Source organism: Scyliorhinus canicula, chromosome 18, assembly GCF_902713615.1.
Source record: "Scyliorhinus canicula chromosome 18, sScyCan1.1, whole genome shotgun sequence".
Taxonomy (NCBI): Eukaryota; Metazoa; Chordata; class Chondrichthyes; order Carcharhiniformes; family Scyliorhinidae; genus Scyliorhinus; species Scyliorhinus canicula.
The window spans coordinates 103,076,415-103,097,678 of NC_052163.1; the positions used below are offsets into that span (position 1 = coordinate 103,076,415).

Sequence of the window (21,264 nt, forward strand, 5' to 3'; positions counted from 1 at the left end):
TCTGAGGAAAAAGGATCTCACTGTCCACCCTATCTAATCCTCTGATCATCTTGTATGCCTCAATTATGTCACCTCTTTACCTTCTTCTCTCTAACGAAAACAGCCTCAAGTCCCTCAGCCTTTCCTCATAAGATCGTCCCTCCATATCAGGCAACATCCTGGTAAATCTTATCTGCACCCTTTCCAATGCTTCCAAATCCTTCCTATAATGTGGCGACCAGAACTGCATGCAATACTCCAAATGCGGCTGCACAAGAGTTTTGTACAACTGCAACATGACCTCATGGCTCCGAAACTCAATTCCTCTACCATTAAAAGCTAACACACCGTACACCTTCTAAACAACCCTCTCAACCTTGGTGGCAACTTTCAGGGATCTATGGATATGGACACCAAGATCACTGCTCATCCACACTATCAAGAATCTTACCATTAGCCCAGTACTCTGTCTTCCTGTTATTCCTTCCAAAATGAATCACCTCACACTTTTCTGCATTAAACTCCATTTGCCACCTGTCAGCCCAGCTCTGCAGCTTATCTATGTCCCTCCGTAACTTGTAACATCCTTCTGCACTGTCCACACCTCCACCGACTTTAGTGTCATCCACAAATTTACTCACCCATCCTTCTACGCCCTCCTCCAGGTCATTTATAAAAATGACAAACAACAGCGGCCCCAAAACAGATCCTTGTGGTACACCACTAGTAACTGGACACCAGTCTGAACATTTCCCATCAACCACCACCCTTTGTCTTCTACCAGCTAGCCAATTTCTGATCCAAACTGCTAAATCACCCTGAATCCCATGCCTCTGTATTTTCTGCAATAGCCTACCATGGGGAACCTTATCAAACGCTTTACTGAAATCCATATACACAACATCAACTGCTTTACTCTCATCCACCTGTTTGGTCACCTTCTCAAAGAACTCAATAAGTTTTGTGAGGCACGACCTACCCTTCACAAAACCATGCTGACTGTCTCTAACCAAATTATTCCTTTCCAGATGATTATACATCCTATCTCTTATAAACCTTTCCAAGACTTTGACCACAACAGAAGTAAGGCTCACTGGTCTATAGTTACCGGGGTTGTCTCTACTCCCCTTCTTGAACAAGGGGACAACATTTGCTATCCTCCAGTCTTCTGGCACTATTCCTGAAGACAAAGATGACTTAAAGATCAAAGCAAAAGGCTCAGCGATGTCCTCTCTCGCTTCCCAGAGAATCCTAGGATAAATCCCATCCGGCCCAGGGGACTTATCTATTTTCACACTTTCCAGAATTGATAACACCCCCTCCTTATATACCTCAAGCCCTTCTAGTCTAGTAGCCTGTATCTCCGTATTCTCCTCGACAACATTGTCTTTTTCCTGTGTGAATACGGACGAAAAATACTCATTTAGCACCTCTCCTATCTCCTCGGACTCCACGCACAACGTCCCACTACTGTCCTTGACTGGCCCTACTCTTACCCTCGTGATTCTTTTATTCCTGACATACCTATAGAAAGCTTCAGGGTTATCCTTGATCACACTTGCCAAAGACTTCTCATGTCCCCTCCTGGCTCTTCTTAGCTCTCTCTTTTGATCCTTCCTAGCCGACTTGTAAGTCTCAAGCGCCCTAACTGAACCATCACGTCTCATCATTACATAAGCCTCCTTCTTCCTCTTGACAAGTGTTTCAACTGCTTTCGTAAACCATGGTTCCCTCGCTCGACCACTTCCTCCCTGCCTGACAGGTACATACTTATTAAGGACACGCAGTAGCTGTTCCTTGAACATGCTCCACATTTCTATTGTGCCCATCCCCTGCAGTTTTCCTCTCCAGCCGATGCATCCTAAGTCTTGCCTCATCGCATCATAATTGCCTTTCCCCCAGATATGACTCTTGTCTTGCGGTATATACCTATCCCTTTCCATCACTAAATTGTGGTCACAATCACTAAAGTGCTCACCTACCTCCAAATCTAACACTTGCCCTGGTTCATTACCCAGTACCAAATCCAATACGACCTCGCCTCTCGTTGGCCTATCTACATACTGCCTCAGGAAACCCTCCTGCACACATTGGACAAAAACGGACCCATCTAAAGTACTCGAACTATAGTGTTTCCAGTCAATATTTGGAAAGTTAAAGACCCCATAACAACTACCCTGTTACTTTCGCTCCTATCCAGAATCATCTTTGCAATCCTTTCCTCTACATCTCTGGAACTTTTCGGAGGCCTATAGAAAACTCCTAATCTCCTTTCCTGTTTCTAAACGCAGCCCATACTACCTCAGTATTCGAGTCCTCATCAAACGTCCTTTCAGCCACTGTAATACTGTCCTTGACTAACAATGCCACCCCTCCCCTTCTCTTACCACCTTCCCTGAGCATACTGAAGTATCTAAACCCCGGCCCACCTGCAACAATCATTCCTCTCCCTGCTCTATCCATGTCTCCGAAATGGCCACAACATCGAAGTCCCAGGTACCAACCCATGCCGCAAGCTCACCCACCTTATTCCGGATGCTCCTGGCATTGAAGTAGACGCACTTTAAACCATCTTCCTTCCTGCCGGTACACTCCTGCAACTTTGAAACCTTACTCATGACCTCACTACTCTCAACCTCTTGTGTACTGGAGCTATAATTCAGGTTCCCAATCCCCTGCTGAACTAGTTTAAACCCTCCCGAAGAGCATTAGCAAACTTCGCCCCCAGGATATTAGTACCCCTCTGGTCCAGATGTAGACCATCCCGTTTGTAGAGGTCCCACCTACCCCAGAATGAGCCCCAATTGTCCAGAAATCTGAAACACTCTCTCCTGCACCATCCCTGCAGCCACGTGTTCAACTGCTCTCTCACCCTATTCCGCGACTCGCTAGCACGTGGCACGGGTAACAACCCAGAGATAATAACTCTGTTTGTCCTGGATCTAAGTTTCCACCCTAGCTCCCTGAATTCCTGCCTTACATCCCTATCCCTTTTCCTACCTATGTCATTGGTACCTATGTGGACCACGACTTGGGGCTGCTCCCCCTCCCCCTTAAGGATCCCGAAAACATGATCCGAGACATCGTGAACCCTGGTACCTGGGAGGCAACATATCTTCATGTAACAACCTGCCGCGTCGCTTACCATTTGTGTTTTTACTTCCCGTTTTATTCCTTTTAGTATTACTGGGCCTATTCACTGAGCTTCCCTCAGTCGCTGTACCTTCGCCCTTTTTGATTTTTGACTATGGCTCCTGTGCCTTACACTTTCCCCCTTACTGCCTTTTGTTTCTGTCCCTGTTCTACTACCTTCCGACTTCCTCCATTGGTTACCCCATCCCCTTGCCACATTAGTTTAAACCCTCCCCAACAGCTCTAGCAAACACCCCCCCCCCCCCACCAGGTGGTTTAAATATCAATGATCATTGAAGTTATTTCTCCAAAAATCAAGAACGTATATCAGCAATTAGTGAACCTGCATTCCATTGTGTTTTGAAGTATTTGGCTCCACACCACTGCATGAGTTGTCTGAATAGGCTCATGCTTTCAATTTTGATAATTGGATCAAAAACAGCTTCAACCTAACTCGAACCCGAAAGCAGTGACGATCAGGTTTCTTTTTTTAAAAATAATTTTTATTGAAATTTTTTGAAAAATATATATCAACAAAACAATATAATAATAACAATAACAGTAATAATAATAAACCTCCCCGGCACACGTAACAATGCATATAACAACCCCCCCCCCCCCCACGCCAATAAACAACAGAATAAATTAACAATAAGCAAATTAACTTAAACACTATCCCCTAAACCCCCCCCCCCCCCCCCCACCTTCCCCCCCTCCCCCCGGGTTGCTACTGCTGCTGACCTAGTACCTTATCGTTGAGCCAGAAAGTCGAGGAAAGGCTGCCACCTCCTAAAGAACCCTTGTACTGACCCCCTCAGTGCGAACTTGACCCTTTCCAACTTAATGAATCCCGCCATGTCATTAATCCAGGTCTCCACACTCGGAGGTCTCGCATCTTTCCACTGCAGCAAGATCCACCGCCGGGCTACTAGGGACGCAAAGGCCAAGACATCGGCCTCTTTCACCCACTGCACTCCCGGCTCCACCCCAACCCCAAATATCGCGAGTCCCCAACCTGGCTTGACCCTGAATCCCACCACCCTCGACACCGTCCCCGCCACCCCCTTCCAGAACTCCTCCAGTGCCGGGCATGCCCAGAACATATGGGCATGGTTCGCTGGACTCCCCGAACACCTGACGCACTTGTCTTCGCCCCCAAAGAACCTACTCATACTAGATCCGGACATGTGGGCCCGGTGCAGCACCTTGAACTGGATGAGACTAAGCCTTGCACATGAAGAGGAGGAGTTCACCCTCTCCAGGGCGACCGCCCATGTCCCCTCCTCAATCTGCTCCCCCAGCTCCACCTCCCACTTAGCCTTCAGCTCCTCTACCGACACCTTCCCCACCTCCTGCATTACCTGATAGATGTCAGACACCTTCCCATCCCCGACCCACACCCCTGAAAGCACCCTATCCCTTACCCCCCGCGGGGGCAGCAAAGGGAACCCCTCCACCAGTCGCCTAGCAAACGCCTTGACCTGAAGGTACCTGAACATATTCCCCGGGGGAGCTCAAACTTCTCCTCCAGTTCACCAAGGCTCGCAAACCTCCCGTCAATAAACAGGCCTCCCAACTTCCTAATGCCCGCCCTGTGCCACCCCAGGAACCCGCCATCCATGTTTTCTGGGACAAACCGGTGGTTCCCCGCAGCGGGGCCTCCACCGAGCCCCCCACTTCCCCCCTGTGTCGCCTCCACTGCCCCCAAAATTTGAGGGTGGCCGCCACCACCGGGCTCGTGGTGGACCTCGTTGGAGGGAGCGGCAACGGAGCCGTTACCAGTGCCTTCAGGCTCGTGCCTCCGCAGGACGCCATCTCCATCCTTTTCCATGCTCCCCCCTCCCCCTCCATTACCCACTTGCGTACCATCGAGACATTAGCCGCCCAATAGTACCCAGAGAGGTTGGGCAGCGCCAGCCCCCCTCTATCCCTGCCCCGCTCCAAAAAGACCCTCCTTACCCTCAGAGTCCCATGCGCCCAAACAAATCCCAGAATGCCGCTGTTAACCCTCCTAAAAAAGGCCCTCAGAACGAACACAGGGAGGCACTGAAACAAAAACAAAAACCTCGAGAGCACCGTCATTTTAACGGACTGTACTCTACCCGCCAACGACAACAGCAGCATGTCCCACCTTTTAAATTCCTCCTCCATCTTCTCCACCAACCTAGTAGAATTGAGCTTGTGCAGAGTCCCCCAGCTCCTAGCCACCTGAACCCCCAGGTACCTAAAACTCCTCACTGCCCTCTTTAGCGGGAGCCTACAAATCCCCTCCTCCTGATCTCCCGGGTGCACGACAAACAGCTCGCTCTTGCCCAGGTTCAATTTATAGCCCAAGAAACCCCCGAACTCAGCAAGAATCTCCATCACCTCCGGCATTCCCCCCACCGGGTCTGCAACAGCAAGTCGTCCGCATACAGCGACACTTGGTGCTCCTCTCCCCCTCGCACCAAACCCCTCCACCTCTTCAACTCCCTGAGAGCCATGGCAAGAGCCTCTATTGCCAGTGCAAAAATCAAGGGGGACAGGGGACACCCCTGCCTCGTCCCACGGTGGAGCCTGAAGTACTCAGACCTCCTCCCATTTGTCACTACACTCGCCATCGGGGCCTCGTACAGCAACCTAGCCCATTTAATAAACCCCACCCCAAACCTGAACCTTTCCAACACCTCCCACAAGTACCCCCACTCAACCCTGTCAAAGGCCTTCTCCGTATCCAATGCCACCACAATCGCCGCCTCTCCTTCTGCTGCCGGCATCATTATCACATTTAGCAGCCTTCGCATGTTAGTGTTCAGCTGCCTCCCCTTCACAAAACCCGTCTGATCTTCATGTATCACCCCCGGCACACAGTCCTCTATTCTAGTGCCCAAGATCTTCGCCAGCAACTTGACGTCTACATTCAGCAGTGAAATCGGCCTGTATGAACCGCACTACAAGGGGTCCTTATCACGCTTCAGAATCAGGGAGATTGGTGCCCGAGACATCGTTGTGGGCAGAACACCCCCCCCTCCCATGCCTCGTTAAAGGTCCTGACCAACAGGGGGCCCAGCAGGTCCGCATATTTCTTATAAAATTCAACCGGGAACCCATCCGGTCCCGGCGCCTTCCCCGACTGCATGTGGCCAATCCCACTGACCAGCTCCTCCAACTCAATCGGCGCCCCCCAGTCCCTCCACCTGCTCCTCCTGCACCCAGGGCCGGCTCAAGGCACCGGCAACTCGGGCAGTCGCCCGGGGCGCCATGTACTGGGGGGCGCCAGAGACTCGGGTCCCGCGCATGCGCAGTTGGGCCGGTGCCAACCAGCGCATGCGCGGTGGCCGCCCTCCCCCAAGGCGCCCCCCTCCCGGTCCGCCCCGCTCTGTCCGCCCCCCCCGCTCAGTCCGCTCCCCCCCGCCCCCCCCCTCGGGTCCGCCCCCCCCTCGGGTCCGCCCCCCCCTTGGGTCCGCCCCCCCCTCGGGTCCGCCCCCCCTGGGTCCCGCCCCCCCCGCGGTCCGCCCCCCCGCCCCTCGGCCCCCGCCCCCCCCGCCCCTCGCCCCCCCCCACCCCTCGGCCCCGCCCCCCCGCCCCTTGGCTCCGCCCCCTCGCCCCCCCCCCCCCAAGGGCGCCGAAGTTCAGCTTGCCCGGGGCGCCAGCAACCCTAGGGCCGGCGCTGCCTGCACCCTTGGAAATCGGAGCCTGTCCAAAAAATTCTCCATTCCCCCTCCCACCGCCGGCGGCTCCGACCGGTACAGTTCTCTATAGAAGTCCCTAAAGACCTCATTGACCTCTGCCCCTTGCCGCACCACATTTCCATCTCTATCCTTCACTCCACCAATCTCTCTAGCCGCGTCTCTTACGCAGCTGGTGCGCCAGCATCCTGCTCGCCTTCTCTCCATACTCATAGACCGCTCCCTGCGCCTTCCTCCACTGTGCCTCCGCCTTTCTGGAGTTCAATAAATCAAACTTGGCCTGCAAGCTACGCCGCTCCCCCAGCAATCCCTCCTCTGGGGCCTCCGCGTACCTCCTATCCACCCTCAACAGTTCCCCCACTAGTCTCTCCCTCTCCCTCCTCTCCCCCCTCTCCCTATGGGCTCGGATGGAGATCAGCTCCCCCCTAATCACTGCCTTCAGAGCCTCCCACAACATCCCCACCTGGACCTCCCCAGTATAATTGACCTCGAGGTACCTCTCGATACATCCCCGAACCCTCCTACACACCTCCTCATCAGCCAACAACCCCACGTCCAGACGCCAAAGCGGGCGCTGGTCCCACGCCTCCCCCATCTCCAGATCCACCCAATGCGGAGCATGGTCTGAAATCGCGATAGCTGAATATTCGGCCTCCTCCACCCTCGGGACCAGTCCCCTGCTCAGAACAAAGAAATCAATGCGAGAATAAACCCTGTGCACATGGGAGAAAAAGGAGTACTCCCGAGCCCTCGGCCTCCCGAACCTCCAGGGATCCACTCCTCCCATCTGGTCCATAAACCCCCTCAATACCTTGGCCGCCGCTGGCCTCCTGCCTGTCCTTGAACTAGAACGATCCAGTACGGGATCCAACACCGTATTGAAGCCCCCCCCCATGATCAAGCCCCCCCACCTCCAGGCCAGGAATGCGGCCCAACATAGGCCTCATGAAACCTGCATTATCCCAATTTGGGGCGTACACATTAACCAACACCACCCTCTCCCCCTGCAGCTTACCGCTCACCATCACATATCTGCCGCACTATCAGCCACAACCTCAGACGCCTCAAACGCCACCCTCTTCCCCACCAGGATCGCCACCCCCCCGATTCTTCGAGTCGAGCCCTGAGTGGAAAACCTGCGCCACCCACCTCTTTCTCAGACGGACCTGGTCCGCCACCTTCAGGTGGGTCACCTGGAGCATGGCCACGTCTGCCTTCAGCCCCTTCAGATGCAAAAACTCCCGGGCCTGCTTAACCGGCCCATTCCCGTTCCACGTAATCAGCCGGATCAGGGGGCACCCCGCCCCCCTCCCCCGTCGACTAGCCATAACCCATCGACTGCTCGCCCCTGGCCATCACCCATTCGGCCCGTTTCCCACGGCGATAGAACCTCACCCCGACCCCCCCCGAACTCCTCCCTGGCCAATCCAGCAGCAACCCGGCTCCCCCCCCCCCCCCCCCCCCCCCCCCCCCCCCCCAGGCTAGGACCCCTCCTAGCCGCGACTCTCCCTCCACTGTACTCCCGTGAGCCAGCTGACTTCTGCTGACCCCGGCAGCTCCCGCTCTAACTCCGACCCCTCCCGATATGAGGTCCCCCCTCCTCCCCTGCATCAGCTCCTGGGCACTGCTTCAGCGCGGGAAACCCGGTCTAATAGCTACGCCCCTCGCCACCAGCTCCACCCCCTCGTCCCGCAGCGCGGGAAACCAGAGAAAAGCCCGCGCTTTCACACTGCCCCACCCCACCCATGCAGCTCCCAAACCGCAGTCCCAACCCAACCACCAACTCCATACAAACAAAGACACAGATCAACCACAAACCCCAGTACCCCCCTTAGAACACAAAACCATAACCCACATCGTCCGAAAGCGAGAGAGAAAACAAAAACAAACCGAATAACCTGCTACAACCTAAACAATTATACATGAATAGAGTAGAAAAACTCCCACAGCCCCCAATCTTTAGTTCAAGTCCAGCTTTTCAGCCTGCACAAAGGCCCACGCTTCCTCCGGGGACTCAAAGTAGTGATGCCGGTCCTTGTAGGTGACCCACAGGCGCGCAGGCGGCAACATGCCGAACTTCACCTGCTTTCCATGGAGCACCGCCTTCGTCCGGTTAAACCCGGCTCTCCGCTTGGCCACCTCTGCACTCCAGTCCTGGCAGATACGCACTACCGAATTCTCCCACTTACTGCTCCTCACCTTCTTGGCCCATCGGAGAACACACTCCCAGTCGCTGAACCGATGGAACCGCACCAGCACCGCCCGCGGGGGTTCATTCGCCTTAGGCCGCCTGGCCAGCACTCTATGGGCCCCCTCCAGCTCCAGGGGCAGATGGAAGGGTCCTGCCCCCACCAGCGAGTTCAACATCACGGCCACATAGGCCGGCAGGTCCGACCCCTCCAACCCCTCCTCGAGGCCCAGGATCCGCAGGTTCTTCCTCCGTGACCGAAGATCCATCTCCTCAAACCGATCTTGCCACTTTTTATGAAGTGCCTCGTGTATCTCCACCTTCCCCACGAGGGCCGAAACCTCCTCCTCGTGCTCTGAGGCCTGCTGCTGCAACTCGAGTATCACTGCACCCTGGGTTGTCTGGGTCTCCAGCAGATTACTCGTCGTCACCTTCAGGGATTCCAACAACTCCCCTTTCAGCTCCGTGAAATAGCGCAGAAGGGCCGCCTGCTGCTCCTCAGCCCACTGCCTCCACTCCTCAGGGGCTCCACCAGTCGCCATTTTGTCCACCTTCCCCCGCTTTTCCAGGGGAGCTGCTGCCGTTTTTCTCCTCGCCCCACTTCGAGTCCGAACCATAAATCCCGGGGGGTTTTGCTCCAGACCCCTTTATCCACCGGGAATCACGAATCAGCACCGTTTGGGACCCTTAAAAGAGCCCACAAGTCCTTTTAAAGCGGGAGCTGCCGAACGTGCGGCTTCGCTCCGCATAGCCGCAACCGGAGACGATCAGGTTTCTTAACCATTAAGCTGCGAGGGCAGGCTTTGCCCAGAAGCAGAAGACCATGACTCAGGATGGTAGCTAAGAATTAATTGGTTCAAGCAAAGTAAGATGTGGGGAAGCAAATTATGCTCGTTAAACTAAAAGCAAAGTACTGCAGATGCTAGAAATCTGAAGTAAAGACAGAAAATGCTGGATAAGTTCAACAGGTCTGGCAGCTTCTGTGGAGAGATAAACAGAGTTAAAGTATCGATTGCGAAGACCTTGGTTATGCTATTGAACAGTTTGATATTGGGCACCCCCTCCACCCGCACCCCCATGCAGCAGCCCTCGCTAATTATTTCATATTGCATCAATTATCGCAATTGGGAGCACCATTACTGTGCACAAGACCGTCTAACAAGAAAAGTCATAGATTCCAAAACGTACTTGTCCACTCATTGGACCAAACATAATCTGAAGTAACAGCTAGACAATTGCTGGAATGTGTGATATTTGAAAATGTCACATTTATGTTGCATTTAAAACTGGTTTTAAAACAACTTTAATGACCTTTAATAAGGCGGTAACTCAGTAAGAAAGAACACTTCCCTCACCCTAAAGTATCCTGAAAATTGTTTGTTTTCTTTCTTAAATGTCATAAACTGGTGGGACCATGTGATGTGGGTGCAGGAACAACATGCTTCTCCACGGGCTCTGGCACCACTCGGTTTCTATCCGTCTTTTACTCAGATGCCTGGCACATGCTTACCTAATCTGGGAGTTATTATTTGGTAGTATGTCCCTGGAAGACTTTTAGATAAGCATTGGTGAGAAAATTCTGAAAAACATGAAGAAATCTGGCAATGAAATGGCGCAGCCGGATTCTGTGCCTCTTCAAAATGGCGAATAGATCCTCGAGCAGTCTTTCTTTTTTTTAAATATATTTTTATTCTCCTCCTTTTTCACATTTTCTCCCAAATTTACACCCACCAACAATAAACAATAATCAGTAACAAATATGTCAATCCCCATATCAATAACAACGATCCCATCCTCCCACCAAACCCCAAACATTAGCCCGCATGTTCACACAAACAAATGATAAAAAGGAATTAGGGATCACCCATGGTCGCCATTAACACACACCGCCCCCCCTCCCCCCCAACTCTCCCACCCGTAGGCCCCCACTAATGTGCGATGTTATCCCAGTTCTTGAAAGTGCATAATGAATAATACCCATGATTGTAGAACCCCTCCATCCTTCCCCTCAGTTCAAACTTAACCTTCTCAAGAGTCAAGAATTCCAACAGGTCCCCCCATCACGCAGGGCACAGGGTGGGGAGGTTGCTTTCCAACCTACAGGATCCGCCTTTGGGCGATCAACGAGGCGAAGGCCACAACATCTGCCTCCGCACCCATTTCCAACCCCGGCTGGTCCGACACCCCGAATATGGCCTCCCGGGTCCGGGTCCAGTTTCACGTGCACCACTTTAGAAATTTCCATAAAAACCTCCTTCCAGTAATTCTCTAGCTTAGGACAGGACCAAAATATATGAACGTGATTAGGCCCCCCCCCCCCCCGCAGCGTTCACACACATCTTCTACTCCTTCAAAGAATCGGCTCATCCTCGCCCTCGTGAGGTGTGCTCTGTATACCACATTCAGCTGTATCAGCCCCAACCTCGCGCATGAGGTGGAGGCATTCACTCTCCGGTGCACCTCACACCAGAACCTCCCACTTTGCTTTGATCCCTTCCAGTGGTGCCTTCTCCTCTTCCAAAATAAACGTAAACCACTGACACTACCCCCTTCTCCAGTCCCCCTGTCATCAGCACCTCCAGCAATGTGAAGGCCGGCTCCGCCGGGAAGCTCTGTATCTTCCTTCTGGCAAAATCTTGAACCTTCATGTATCTAAACATTTCCCCCTGCTCCAGCCCATACTTCACTCCCAGCTCCTTCAATCCTGCAAACCGACCCCTAAGAAACTAGTCTTTTAGTGTCTTAATCCCCTTCTCCTCCCATTTTCGAAAATTTCCATTCCAACTCCCTGGCTCAAATCTGTGGTTCCCCCGAATTGGCATTTCCCTTGACCCTGCCCCCAACCCGAAGTGTTGGCAAAACTGCCTCCAAATTCTCAATGAAGCTATTATTACAGGACTCCCTGAGTATTTCTCCAGGGCTATCGGGAGCGGCGCTGTTGCTAGTGCTTTCAATCCCAACCCCCTGCACAAACTCTCCCCTATTCTGACCCACTGGAAATCAACACCTCTGACCCAGCCCCGCAGCTTCTCCACATTCGCCGCCCAGTAGTAATACATAAGGCCTCGAGCAGTCTTTCAATCTGGCACATTGCGACATGTGCTCTGAGGTGCTGAAAATGATGACCACAATCATAATCCGACTAATAGATCAGAGATTCGGTTTGCTAACACAAACTCTTAAGTGCCCATGAGACTGGGCTGCAGAGCACGAATGAGAAGTTTGATGAAATGGAGGAACGAATCCTGAACATCAAAGTATTGCGTCTTCAGATGAAGCTCATATTTAATTCTTGGAAAAGCAGCTTTGTGGCATGTCAGAAACCCTGGAAGATTTGGAGAACCGAGGTCAGAGAGAGAATGGGCGGGATTCTCTGTCCAGAGACACCGTGGGCGTAATTCTCCAACCCCACGCAGGGTCGGAGAATCGCCCGGGCTGCCGAAAATCCCGCCCCCGCCGTGGCAGAAATTCTCCGCCACCCGGGAATTGGCGGGGGCGGAAATCACGCCACGTCGAGCGGCGAGCCCCCTGCGGCGTTTCTCCGGCCCGCGATGGGACGAAGTCCCGCCGCTGAGAGGCCTCTCCCGCCGCCGAGGTTTGAACGAACTCTGGTGGCGGCGGGATCAGCAGCGTGAGTGGGCCCCCGGGGTTCTGGGGGGGCGCGGGGCGATCGGACCCCGGGGGGTGCCCCCACGGTGGCCAGGCCTGCGATCGGGGCCCACCGATAAGTGGGCGGGTCAGTGCCGTGGGGGCACTCTTTCTCTTCCCCCGCCACCACGTCCTCCGCCATGGCGGAGGCAGAAGAGAATCCCCCAACGCGCATGCGCCGGTGGTGACGTCAGCGGCAGCTGCTGCTGACGTCACCACCGGCGCATGCGCAAACCGGCGAAGGCCTTTCGGCCAGCACCAGCGCCGGGCCTGAAAGGCCGCTGGTGCTGGTTTTCGCGCCAGTCGACGTGGTGCCAATCGCTCCAGCGTGGGCCTAGCCCCTGAAGGTGCGGAGAATTCCACACCTTTAGTGAGACCCGACGCCGGAGTGGTTGGCGCCATTCCCCTACGCCGGGACCCCCCGCCCCGCCGGGTAGGGGAGAATGCCGCCCCGTAATCGTGAAATGCAATCGGGTAGAGAATCACGCGTGAAGTGAAAATTGTGGCCGGGCACCCGATGTAATATCATGCTCCATTGCTTCAACAGCAGTGTCAATGTGTTCTACTTCGCACGTATAGAAAATACCATTGGCATATAATTAACGGGCCCAACCAGGTATTCTCCGGAGCTCCCGCGATGTTCTGCCTCTGCCAGGTGGATTACTGATGGAGAGTTTCACTTTAAAAATCGGGAAACAGGTGCCATGGCTGCTGAGGGAGAGAGCAGAGGTAGGACATATTCCCAGAGGCGTGACCGGTGGCTGCCGGTCCTGCCACTGGCAGGGCTGGCTTAGGCGGGGCGGGACCTTCCAGTGCTTGAGTGGGGATGTAGCTGGGGGGTTGACAGGGGGTGACCAGGGAATTAGCAATGACCCCCCCCCCCCCCCCCAGTGCATCCAGGCTGGGACCGCCATTGCTGCGGTCTGCAGGGCAGCAACCTTGCTGCGCACTCCACTGACCGCCCACTATGGCCCGTGGTTGCGCAGAGTGACTCTGGCCCTATCGGTGAACCCACCCTAAACCCTCCCTCTGCCCCACCTCCACCCCACCAATGGCCCCCCTCCCCCACACCTCCAACCACAAGCAAACAGTATCCGCCGGCGGGGCATCACGCGGTGCACCCAAGGGCAACATCCATGGTAACCCCTGAAGGAGGGCACCGGACGGAGCATACCGCTGGCATGGGTATGGCCAGCCACTGGTACCCCTTCTGGCCGCGACGGGTGCTGGGACCAGTGGCCCACGGTGTGCTGGGCACCCACAGGGCCAGGGGTGCCGTGCGGAAGGCAGAGTGCCACGGGGAACAGCAAGGGGTGGGTGTGAGGATGGGAGAGGAACGTGGGGGTAGTGGTGGTTGAGAGGGACATTCAAGGGCAGGGGCTGCAGTGCAGACCAGGGTCACCGTATAGCCCATTGGACCTAGTAGGGCATGGGGGTACGCATCATACTAACATGTCTGCCTTTCAACCTCTGCAGACTATGAAATTTGGAATCCAGTCAGGAATGATGGCTTTTATCCTGGCCGATGCAGCTCTAGGGGATGCTCTGAGGTTGTACAAGCAGGAGCTGCTTGGGGAGGAAGCTTCAGTAGTGGAACCTGCCACAGTTAACAGGAGGCAGCCATGAGAATGGAGAGCCAACCACCCAACAGGCTGAGGAGGAGGTGGGAAGGAGGCGCCGCATAAGGCCTCGTGTGTACCGGCAGCCCCTATTGTTGTGTTATATGCTCTGGGATAACACAGGCTGCAACTCGATGCAGCTTTGACCAACAGATACTCCAGACATTGAAGTAAGTTCAATGTGATTTATTGAACCATGAGCACGGTTCTCTATGAGTCCGACTCTCCTGCTAATCTTGCTGTAGTAACTCAGTCTAACTAACCAGTCTGCTCTAAGCCATGTGGTGGGTGTGATGCTTCTGATCTGCCCTTGTCCTACTCTCTAAATGTCATCTGTGGAAAGAGACAGAGCATGTGTGCCCTGTCCTTATATATGGGTTGTGTAATGCCCCCTTGTGGTAGTGTCACCTCTGGGTGTCTTGACTGCCCATTGGTCGTGTCCTATTCTATGTGTTGATTAGCTGTATGTCTGCATGTCATGACGTCTCTGGTGCTCCCTCTAGTGTTTACATCATCGTAGTGTATTTAATGTGATGCATATCACCACACATATCATTCGAAGACCTGCCTGACCGGGCATGTCGTCGATAACTCTGGCTGAACAGGGGGCTGTGTGACATGCCTGCCAGAAAATGGCGCACCTGGAATCGCAGTGGCCATGAAGGTGATGGATGCCATGAACATTTACGCCATGGGGTCCTTCCAAGCACCGAGTAGGGACCGGTTTGGGATATCACAGATCTTGGTGCACAGTTGCATCGGCACCATAATGGAGGCCCTGTATGCCCACTCGGCACAATATATCAAATTCAATGTGGATTGAGCCCTTCAGGATGCCCAGGCTGTGGGGTTCACAGCCATCACTGGGTTAACCCAGGTCCAGCGGGTGATCAATCCTCTACGAGCACGGGCCCATGATTGGCAGCTCTTCACAAACCGAAAGGAATTCCACTCGGCGAACGTGCAGCTGGTGTATGACCATTTCTGCACATCGTTCATGTTTGCCCCTGATACCCGGGCAGTGTGCACAGTGCCTTCATCCTGGCACACTCAATGGTTCATTACACGTTCGAGGCGCACCCTCAGCTGAGGAGTTGGCTTTTGGATGACAGGGGCTATCCACTGCGGTCATGGCTGATGACGCCAATCCGGAGGCCACAGATCGATATGGAGAACTGCTACAATAACGCCCATGCCGCGACCAGGGGTATGATCGAGCAGTGCTTCGGCATCCTGAAGCTGTGGTTCATGTGGCAGGACCGCACTGGAGTGGCCCTCCGGTATAGCAGTAGGAGAGTCTCCCACATTGTGGGGGCCTGCTGCGTCCTCCACAACATCACCCAGCAGAGTGATGTGCTGGATGAGGGGAATGAATGCCAGGCCTTGTCTGATGAGGGAGATGCAGAAGAGGGTCAGAATGGGCAGGGCAGGGGGTATGGATAGGCATAGGAGGCTGCACAACATGTGCGCCTGAGCCGGCATGCGTGGGACGCTCTAATCGCCTGCAGAGTCACCGACTAGGGGGATGGCTGACAGCACAAACATCCCTCCCCCGTACCACCACCCCCTAGTCGCCCCCCCAGCCGACAACCCTCTCCCAAGACCACCCATCCTACCCACAACCCCGGCCGTGATTCTTCCATGACAATGTCTGACTCCTGCCTATGGTAGCACTTTCCACTGTCCACATGGGAGATCCCTGCATGCGAGTCCCACCAAGCCCTTAGGATGGACGGGATGCGGGGTTTGGGCGAGGGGGCAAGGTGGGGTACCAGGGAAATGTACGGGGTCCGACCTGGAGCCCGGCCATTGACAACCCCCACCATCCGCCCATCCGCCCCTCCCTGCCCCCGCCCCATCCCCCACCTGCCCCGCGCCCCATCTGCACCCAGCCCAGCCCAGCCCCTCCCTCCCACCCTGTTTTTAAAAATTGTGAAACTGGCATGGCGGCTGTTGAGGGAAAGAGAGGGGGTACGGAAAGTGCCCAACATCACCATACAGCTGTGCCGCTGGCCAGAAGACTTCTGCCAGGGCTGGGGGAGTAGTGGGGGTGGCCAGGAGGGGAGGTGTGGGTTCCGGTCACGGAACACCATTGCCACAGCCAGCAAGGCCACCATGTAGCTGCGCATACTGCTAACAGTCCACTTTGAACGTAGTCCTATGGGTCGTATAGGTGGCCCCTTGGGTGCCCTCTGGACCCAGCTGACCCATCAGTGGGATGGACGGGCTCCAGCACAACCAGTGCCATCTTGTTGGCTGGGATATGTGTGTGTGGGGATTGTAATGTATATGCGGCTGCAGCTTGTCAGCCTCCCGAGTGTTAATCACGAACCCAACGAATCCAGCAACATTTTTCATTGGAATCGATTGTGTCCAAACGGCACTGGTCCTAGCCCTTCAATAGTAGCAAAATTGGTCCAGGTGTGATGCCAGTTTTTCGCTGTGAAATTCACGAATTCTGCATTGGCATCGACGCTTATTCTCAGATACTGAGAATCTTGCCCATGAGGTTTTATGTATACTTAACTTCAAGTTTGAGTTGCATTGACATTAATTATTACCTGCTTCACAATCAGGATTGTCCATTTGTCTTACATTTAACACTTTATCCTCCAACTTAAAAATTATATACCTGAACCTACAAGTTATTCTCTTAGACATGTGACTTATGAAATTGAAATTTGCAACAAAAGAAAATAAGAAAATGCTACAAATCATAGTTTATTCTTGGATTTCATTATGTCCAATGACTTACAAAAATAGAGTACTTTGTAAATGTTAAGCTCCCAGAAAAATAAGGTTTATAAATACTTTCATCTATTTATGTCATCTAAATTATTTTAAATAGTTTGATATAAATATATAATTGAGCTAATGGATCACAACATTAATAGTCATTATCTTTGAAGATTGTGCAAAGATAATAGACAACTATGACATTTCAAATAATGTGGAAGACATCAGACTGGTGGCAATAAGTTAATGCAACTGCTACACATGAATGACCTAAAATTCAGAAACATTCAAACATTTGTCACTGACAGTATCTTGTTTAACTTTAAGAATTCTATAATTCCTTGTGCGCTGTACTCCAAGTCAACTTTTAAATGGATCCCTGTAGAATGTAGAAGATCTGAAGTCTGTGTTCTTTTATTGGAATATGCCAAATAAGAAAAGTGAAATGAGCAATGACAGCACAACAATAAAACGCCTTAGTTGATTACTTCCTGGTTATAAGGTCATTTACACTGAGTCAATCAGCAATACATAAAAGAACCAAGACAAATCTTGAATAGTATATACTTGAATAGTATAACAAGTGGAACTTTTCTTTTGTGAGGCAGAGTTGCATGGGCAGTAAAGCGTCATTGAAGCCACTGAGCCTAATGGTGGGTTTCTCCGCCATAATGCCAGCAACTGAGAAAAACTATCCAAAGGGTAGGGGGGTCCCATAATGTCATACTGGCAGGGTGGGCACAATTAGAGCAACTTCGTTTTTTTAAACATCGAGGCGCCACTTTTAAAAGATGTCTTGGTCTGCGAAGGTAAAAATAGGATCCCCTCCAATCTCGCAACAACCCCACTCCCCCAATCCGGCATTGCCCCCAGTGTCAGGTTACTGCCGTACATCACCGTCTCCTCTACCCCCACCCTGGGCGATGCTCTCACCTGTGCAGGGGCACACTGTGGGAGACCAGTTGGAGTGGATTATGTAACGGGGTTAATTATCAAGCGCAGAGGGGTGATAATTAGATTTAAGTTTATTCTAATAGAACGTCGGGAATCCCTTTACAACAGTGGTAGCTGGCATGGATAATCAGAACGGGACATCCTGCCGACAGAACAAGATTTGGGCCTGTCGTGAGATTTTGCGCCTCCCATTCGCATTCGCCGTGAATAGCCATTAATGCCTGGTGTGAGCAGGAGCGCCAAATCCCTGGCAGTATATCTAATTTAGTTATATAGGTTTATTTATGACAATTTAGTTCATTTCTTCTTAAAATATTTAATGGCTTGAAACCATTATTTCTGCCTGATAGTTGTAGCAATCACTGTTTATGTTTTATTATGCATTTTTCTTTTGCATATCCTCAATTTTGAACCTAATATTACATAACAACTACATAAAGACGGTCATTTTCTTAGACTTTAAGCACTCTAAATTTTATACAGGTAATATTTTTTGATCAGAAGTATTTCTGATGTGGTATGTAGGTTCCAGCAGGGTTTTGTAATGTGTTGTAAGATCCATGATACTTCTTTTTCAGACATAATGCAATCTGAAAGATTGAAATGTTTATGTTAAAATTTCAGATATTGTCACTTATTACACAACGCTATATAAATTCTATAGATAACATTTTGTGATGGTACAGTTTTTTTTTAACGTGGATTATTGTGCTGCATTCTACAGGTCATAGTTTTAAGATTGTATGGTTGAATTTACTGTGACATGGGCGGCATGTGGCGCAATGGATAGCACTGGGACTGCGGCACTGAGAATCCGCTTTGGAATCCCAGGCCTGGGTCACTGTCCGTGTGGAGTTTGCACATTCTCCCCATGTGTGTGGGTTTCACCTCCACAACCCAAAGATATGCAGGTTAGGTGGATTGGCCACGCTAAATTGCCCCTTAATCGGAAAAAATATATATAATTGGGTACTCTAAATTTAGTAAAAAAGAAGAATTTGCTGTGACACAAAATACATAGGCTGAATTTTACCATTGGTTTCAGTACCCTGGCATTAGGTGAATAACGGGACGCAAGCTCACATTTGCTGGCAGTGGAACCGGCTCAGAGATTTTAATTAGAGATGGTGGACAAGCTCCTGATGCTCCTGACCCGGTCAGAGGACCAGCAGTCCTGAAGCCTCAGCAGTGCATCCAGGAAAAGAGGGCACTGCTTAGGCAGGCCGGAGGCTTTGGGATGCCTCACAATGGAGGTGCCCTCAGACAAGTGTTGGGGTAAATGCATAGATTTAGTAAAAGGAGGGCAAGAGTAAAGAGTGCATGCTACTTAAATACGTATGCCCTGCGGAAACTTTACACACCCTGAAGCATCTGAGATCAGCAAGAACCCTCCAGCAGGACTTGGTTGTTTGTGTCAGATAATAAGTCTCTAGTTAGGATCAGATAGCAGCCCTGCTTTTGGGTGAAGGCTTAATAATAAACCTATGTGGACAAGATCGGAATTTTAAACAATGTTCTGTGTACTGAATAAATATATAAACAGTGTGTATCGTGACTTCGAGGAGAGAGCTGTATTAGGAGAGTGCAGTATTAGAGCACTGTATTAAGGAAGAGTGTTGGTTTTTAGGTTTCTCTGGGGTAGTACACTCCATGATTGAATCATGAATAAACTATTGTAACCTGTCCCCGAGTCCACTGTGGTTAGTTGGAAGAGGTCCACCACAACACAGGGAAATAAAAATAAAAATTCAGGTGGCCAAAGGGGAAGGCCCCGGCAATCACATTGCAAACTCTGCTTGGGGGAATCAATAGGGTGGCACTGGCAGAAGGCCCGGTTGCCAGGGTGAGTACCAGGGTACTACCCTGCCCAGCCCCAGCCACTCAGCAGATCCCCTGAGCTGCCAATGTACCTGATCCATGCTTGTGGAAACCATTGCTAATTGGCTCTCAGCTGAGGCCTTGTAGGCATGGCTGTTGTCTCCTGGGTGCCAAGTGAATGCGGAAGCAATATATTTAAATGAGCCTCATGGCTCATTTAAATTTCATTCTCTAGATCATGCCCAGCGAGGGCGTGATCCAGATAGCGCCGGGTGTAGCGAGTTAGGTGACTCGTGATTGGCCTGGCCTGAAGACGATTTTGGGCTGCTTCAGGAATCCCCCATTGCGCCCGGCTCCATGTCGGGCACAACACGGTGACTGAATCATGCCTTTGTCTCCACTTCTGAAAGAAACCTCTTCCTGGAACAATGACCTTTACTCTTCACAGGCATCGACTGACCTTTTCAGCACTTTATTTTTGTTTCATATTAAGAACAGGCTTTTCTTGAAATAACCTATTCATTTGTAAGATTGTCATGTACCGAACTCAATGTTCAAGTGTGACCCTAGTGACTAATTTGATCCATGATCTTAAATACCATGGCTCCACACTGGCCTTGGTCGTACACTTGATTAAATAGTTTGCATTATCTGTTGCACATGGACCCCAGCACTGTAGTGAGAATCTGCACAATACTGAAAAATCAGCTCTACTTACCAATAAACCTAAGATGAAGATCAAAAACAGAACGATCAGTATGCCCAGCACAATCAGCAAGATTCCCCAATATGGTATTTCTATGTTGTCAGTGGAGACGGGTGCTTTAGCTTCTGCATAAAATAAATATAGAACAGTGAAATGTAATTGAATAATAATGTATCTCCCTGTGAGGTATCAGAATTTAAATTCATGTGCGATGTTTAGCCCAGGTATATAACGATTTGGAAAAACCTGAGGGAGTTCTGCAATCTTGAACTTTCAGCAGGGCCAGTTAAGGAAATCCGGAATCCGAGACAGAAGGCAGCATTCCCATTTTGCGTCGAGATAACCTCCTCAAGCCCAGATGACAAGCCGGTCCCGACCCTGCACGATGTCGGGAGCAGGCAGTCAACATTGATTTAGACTGTTTAGCTCAGTGGGCTAGATAGCTAGTTTGTGATGCAGAACAAGACCAGCAGCGCGGGTTCAATTCCCGTACCGATGAAGAATTTAGAATTCTCCCTCTCAGTACATGAACAAGTGCCGGAATGTGGCAATTGGGGGCTTTTCACAGTAACTTCATTGCAGTGTTAATGTAAGCCTACTTGTGACAATAAAGATTATTTATTTATTTATTCGTAGTCAGAGCACTGGCTGTCCATTCAGTCAAGAATACTGGCTGGGCTCTTGAAGCAGGAGGGTCAATTGGAGGCCTCTTCATCTTGAGGTGCTGTCTCAGCACTTCAGAAGTATTTTAATTTAAAAAGCTGCCAAAGCTTAGTCCTGATTCTCTGTGCAACAATTTCCACTGAAACGTTGGTA

The 21,264-nt window shown here is 51.6% G+C and overlaps 1 protein-coding gene across 1 annotated transcript in view; it reads right to left on the reverse strand.

Annotated features, from left to right (window-relative positions):
- Positions 1-18,264: 18,264 nt before the first annotated feature.
- LOC119952993 (mucin-16-like) overlaps positions 18,265-21,264 on the reverse strand; it is an 83,326-nt gene continuing 80,326 nt past the window's right edge. Inside the window, exons 96-97 of the mRNA XM_038776740.1 lie at positions 20,461-20,573; positions 18,265-18,514 (exon numbers count right to left, since the gene is read on the reverse strand). Of these exons, the coding sequence (XP_038632668.1) occupies positions 18,422-18,514; positions 20,461-20,573 (206 nt within the window). The 3' untranslated portion in view covers positions 18,265-18,421. The remainder of the gene's footprint in view (positions 18,515-20,460; positions 20,574-21,264) is intronic.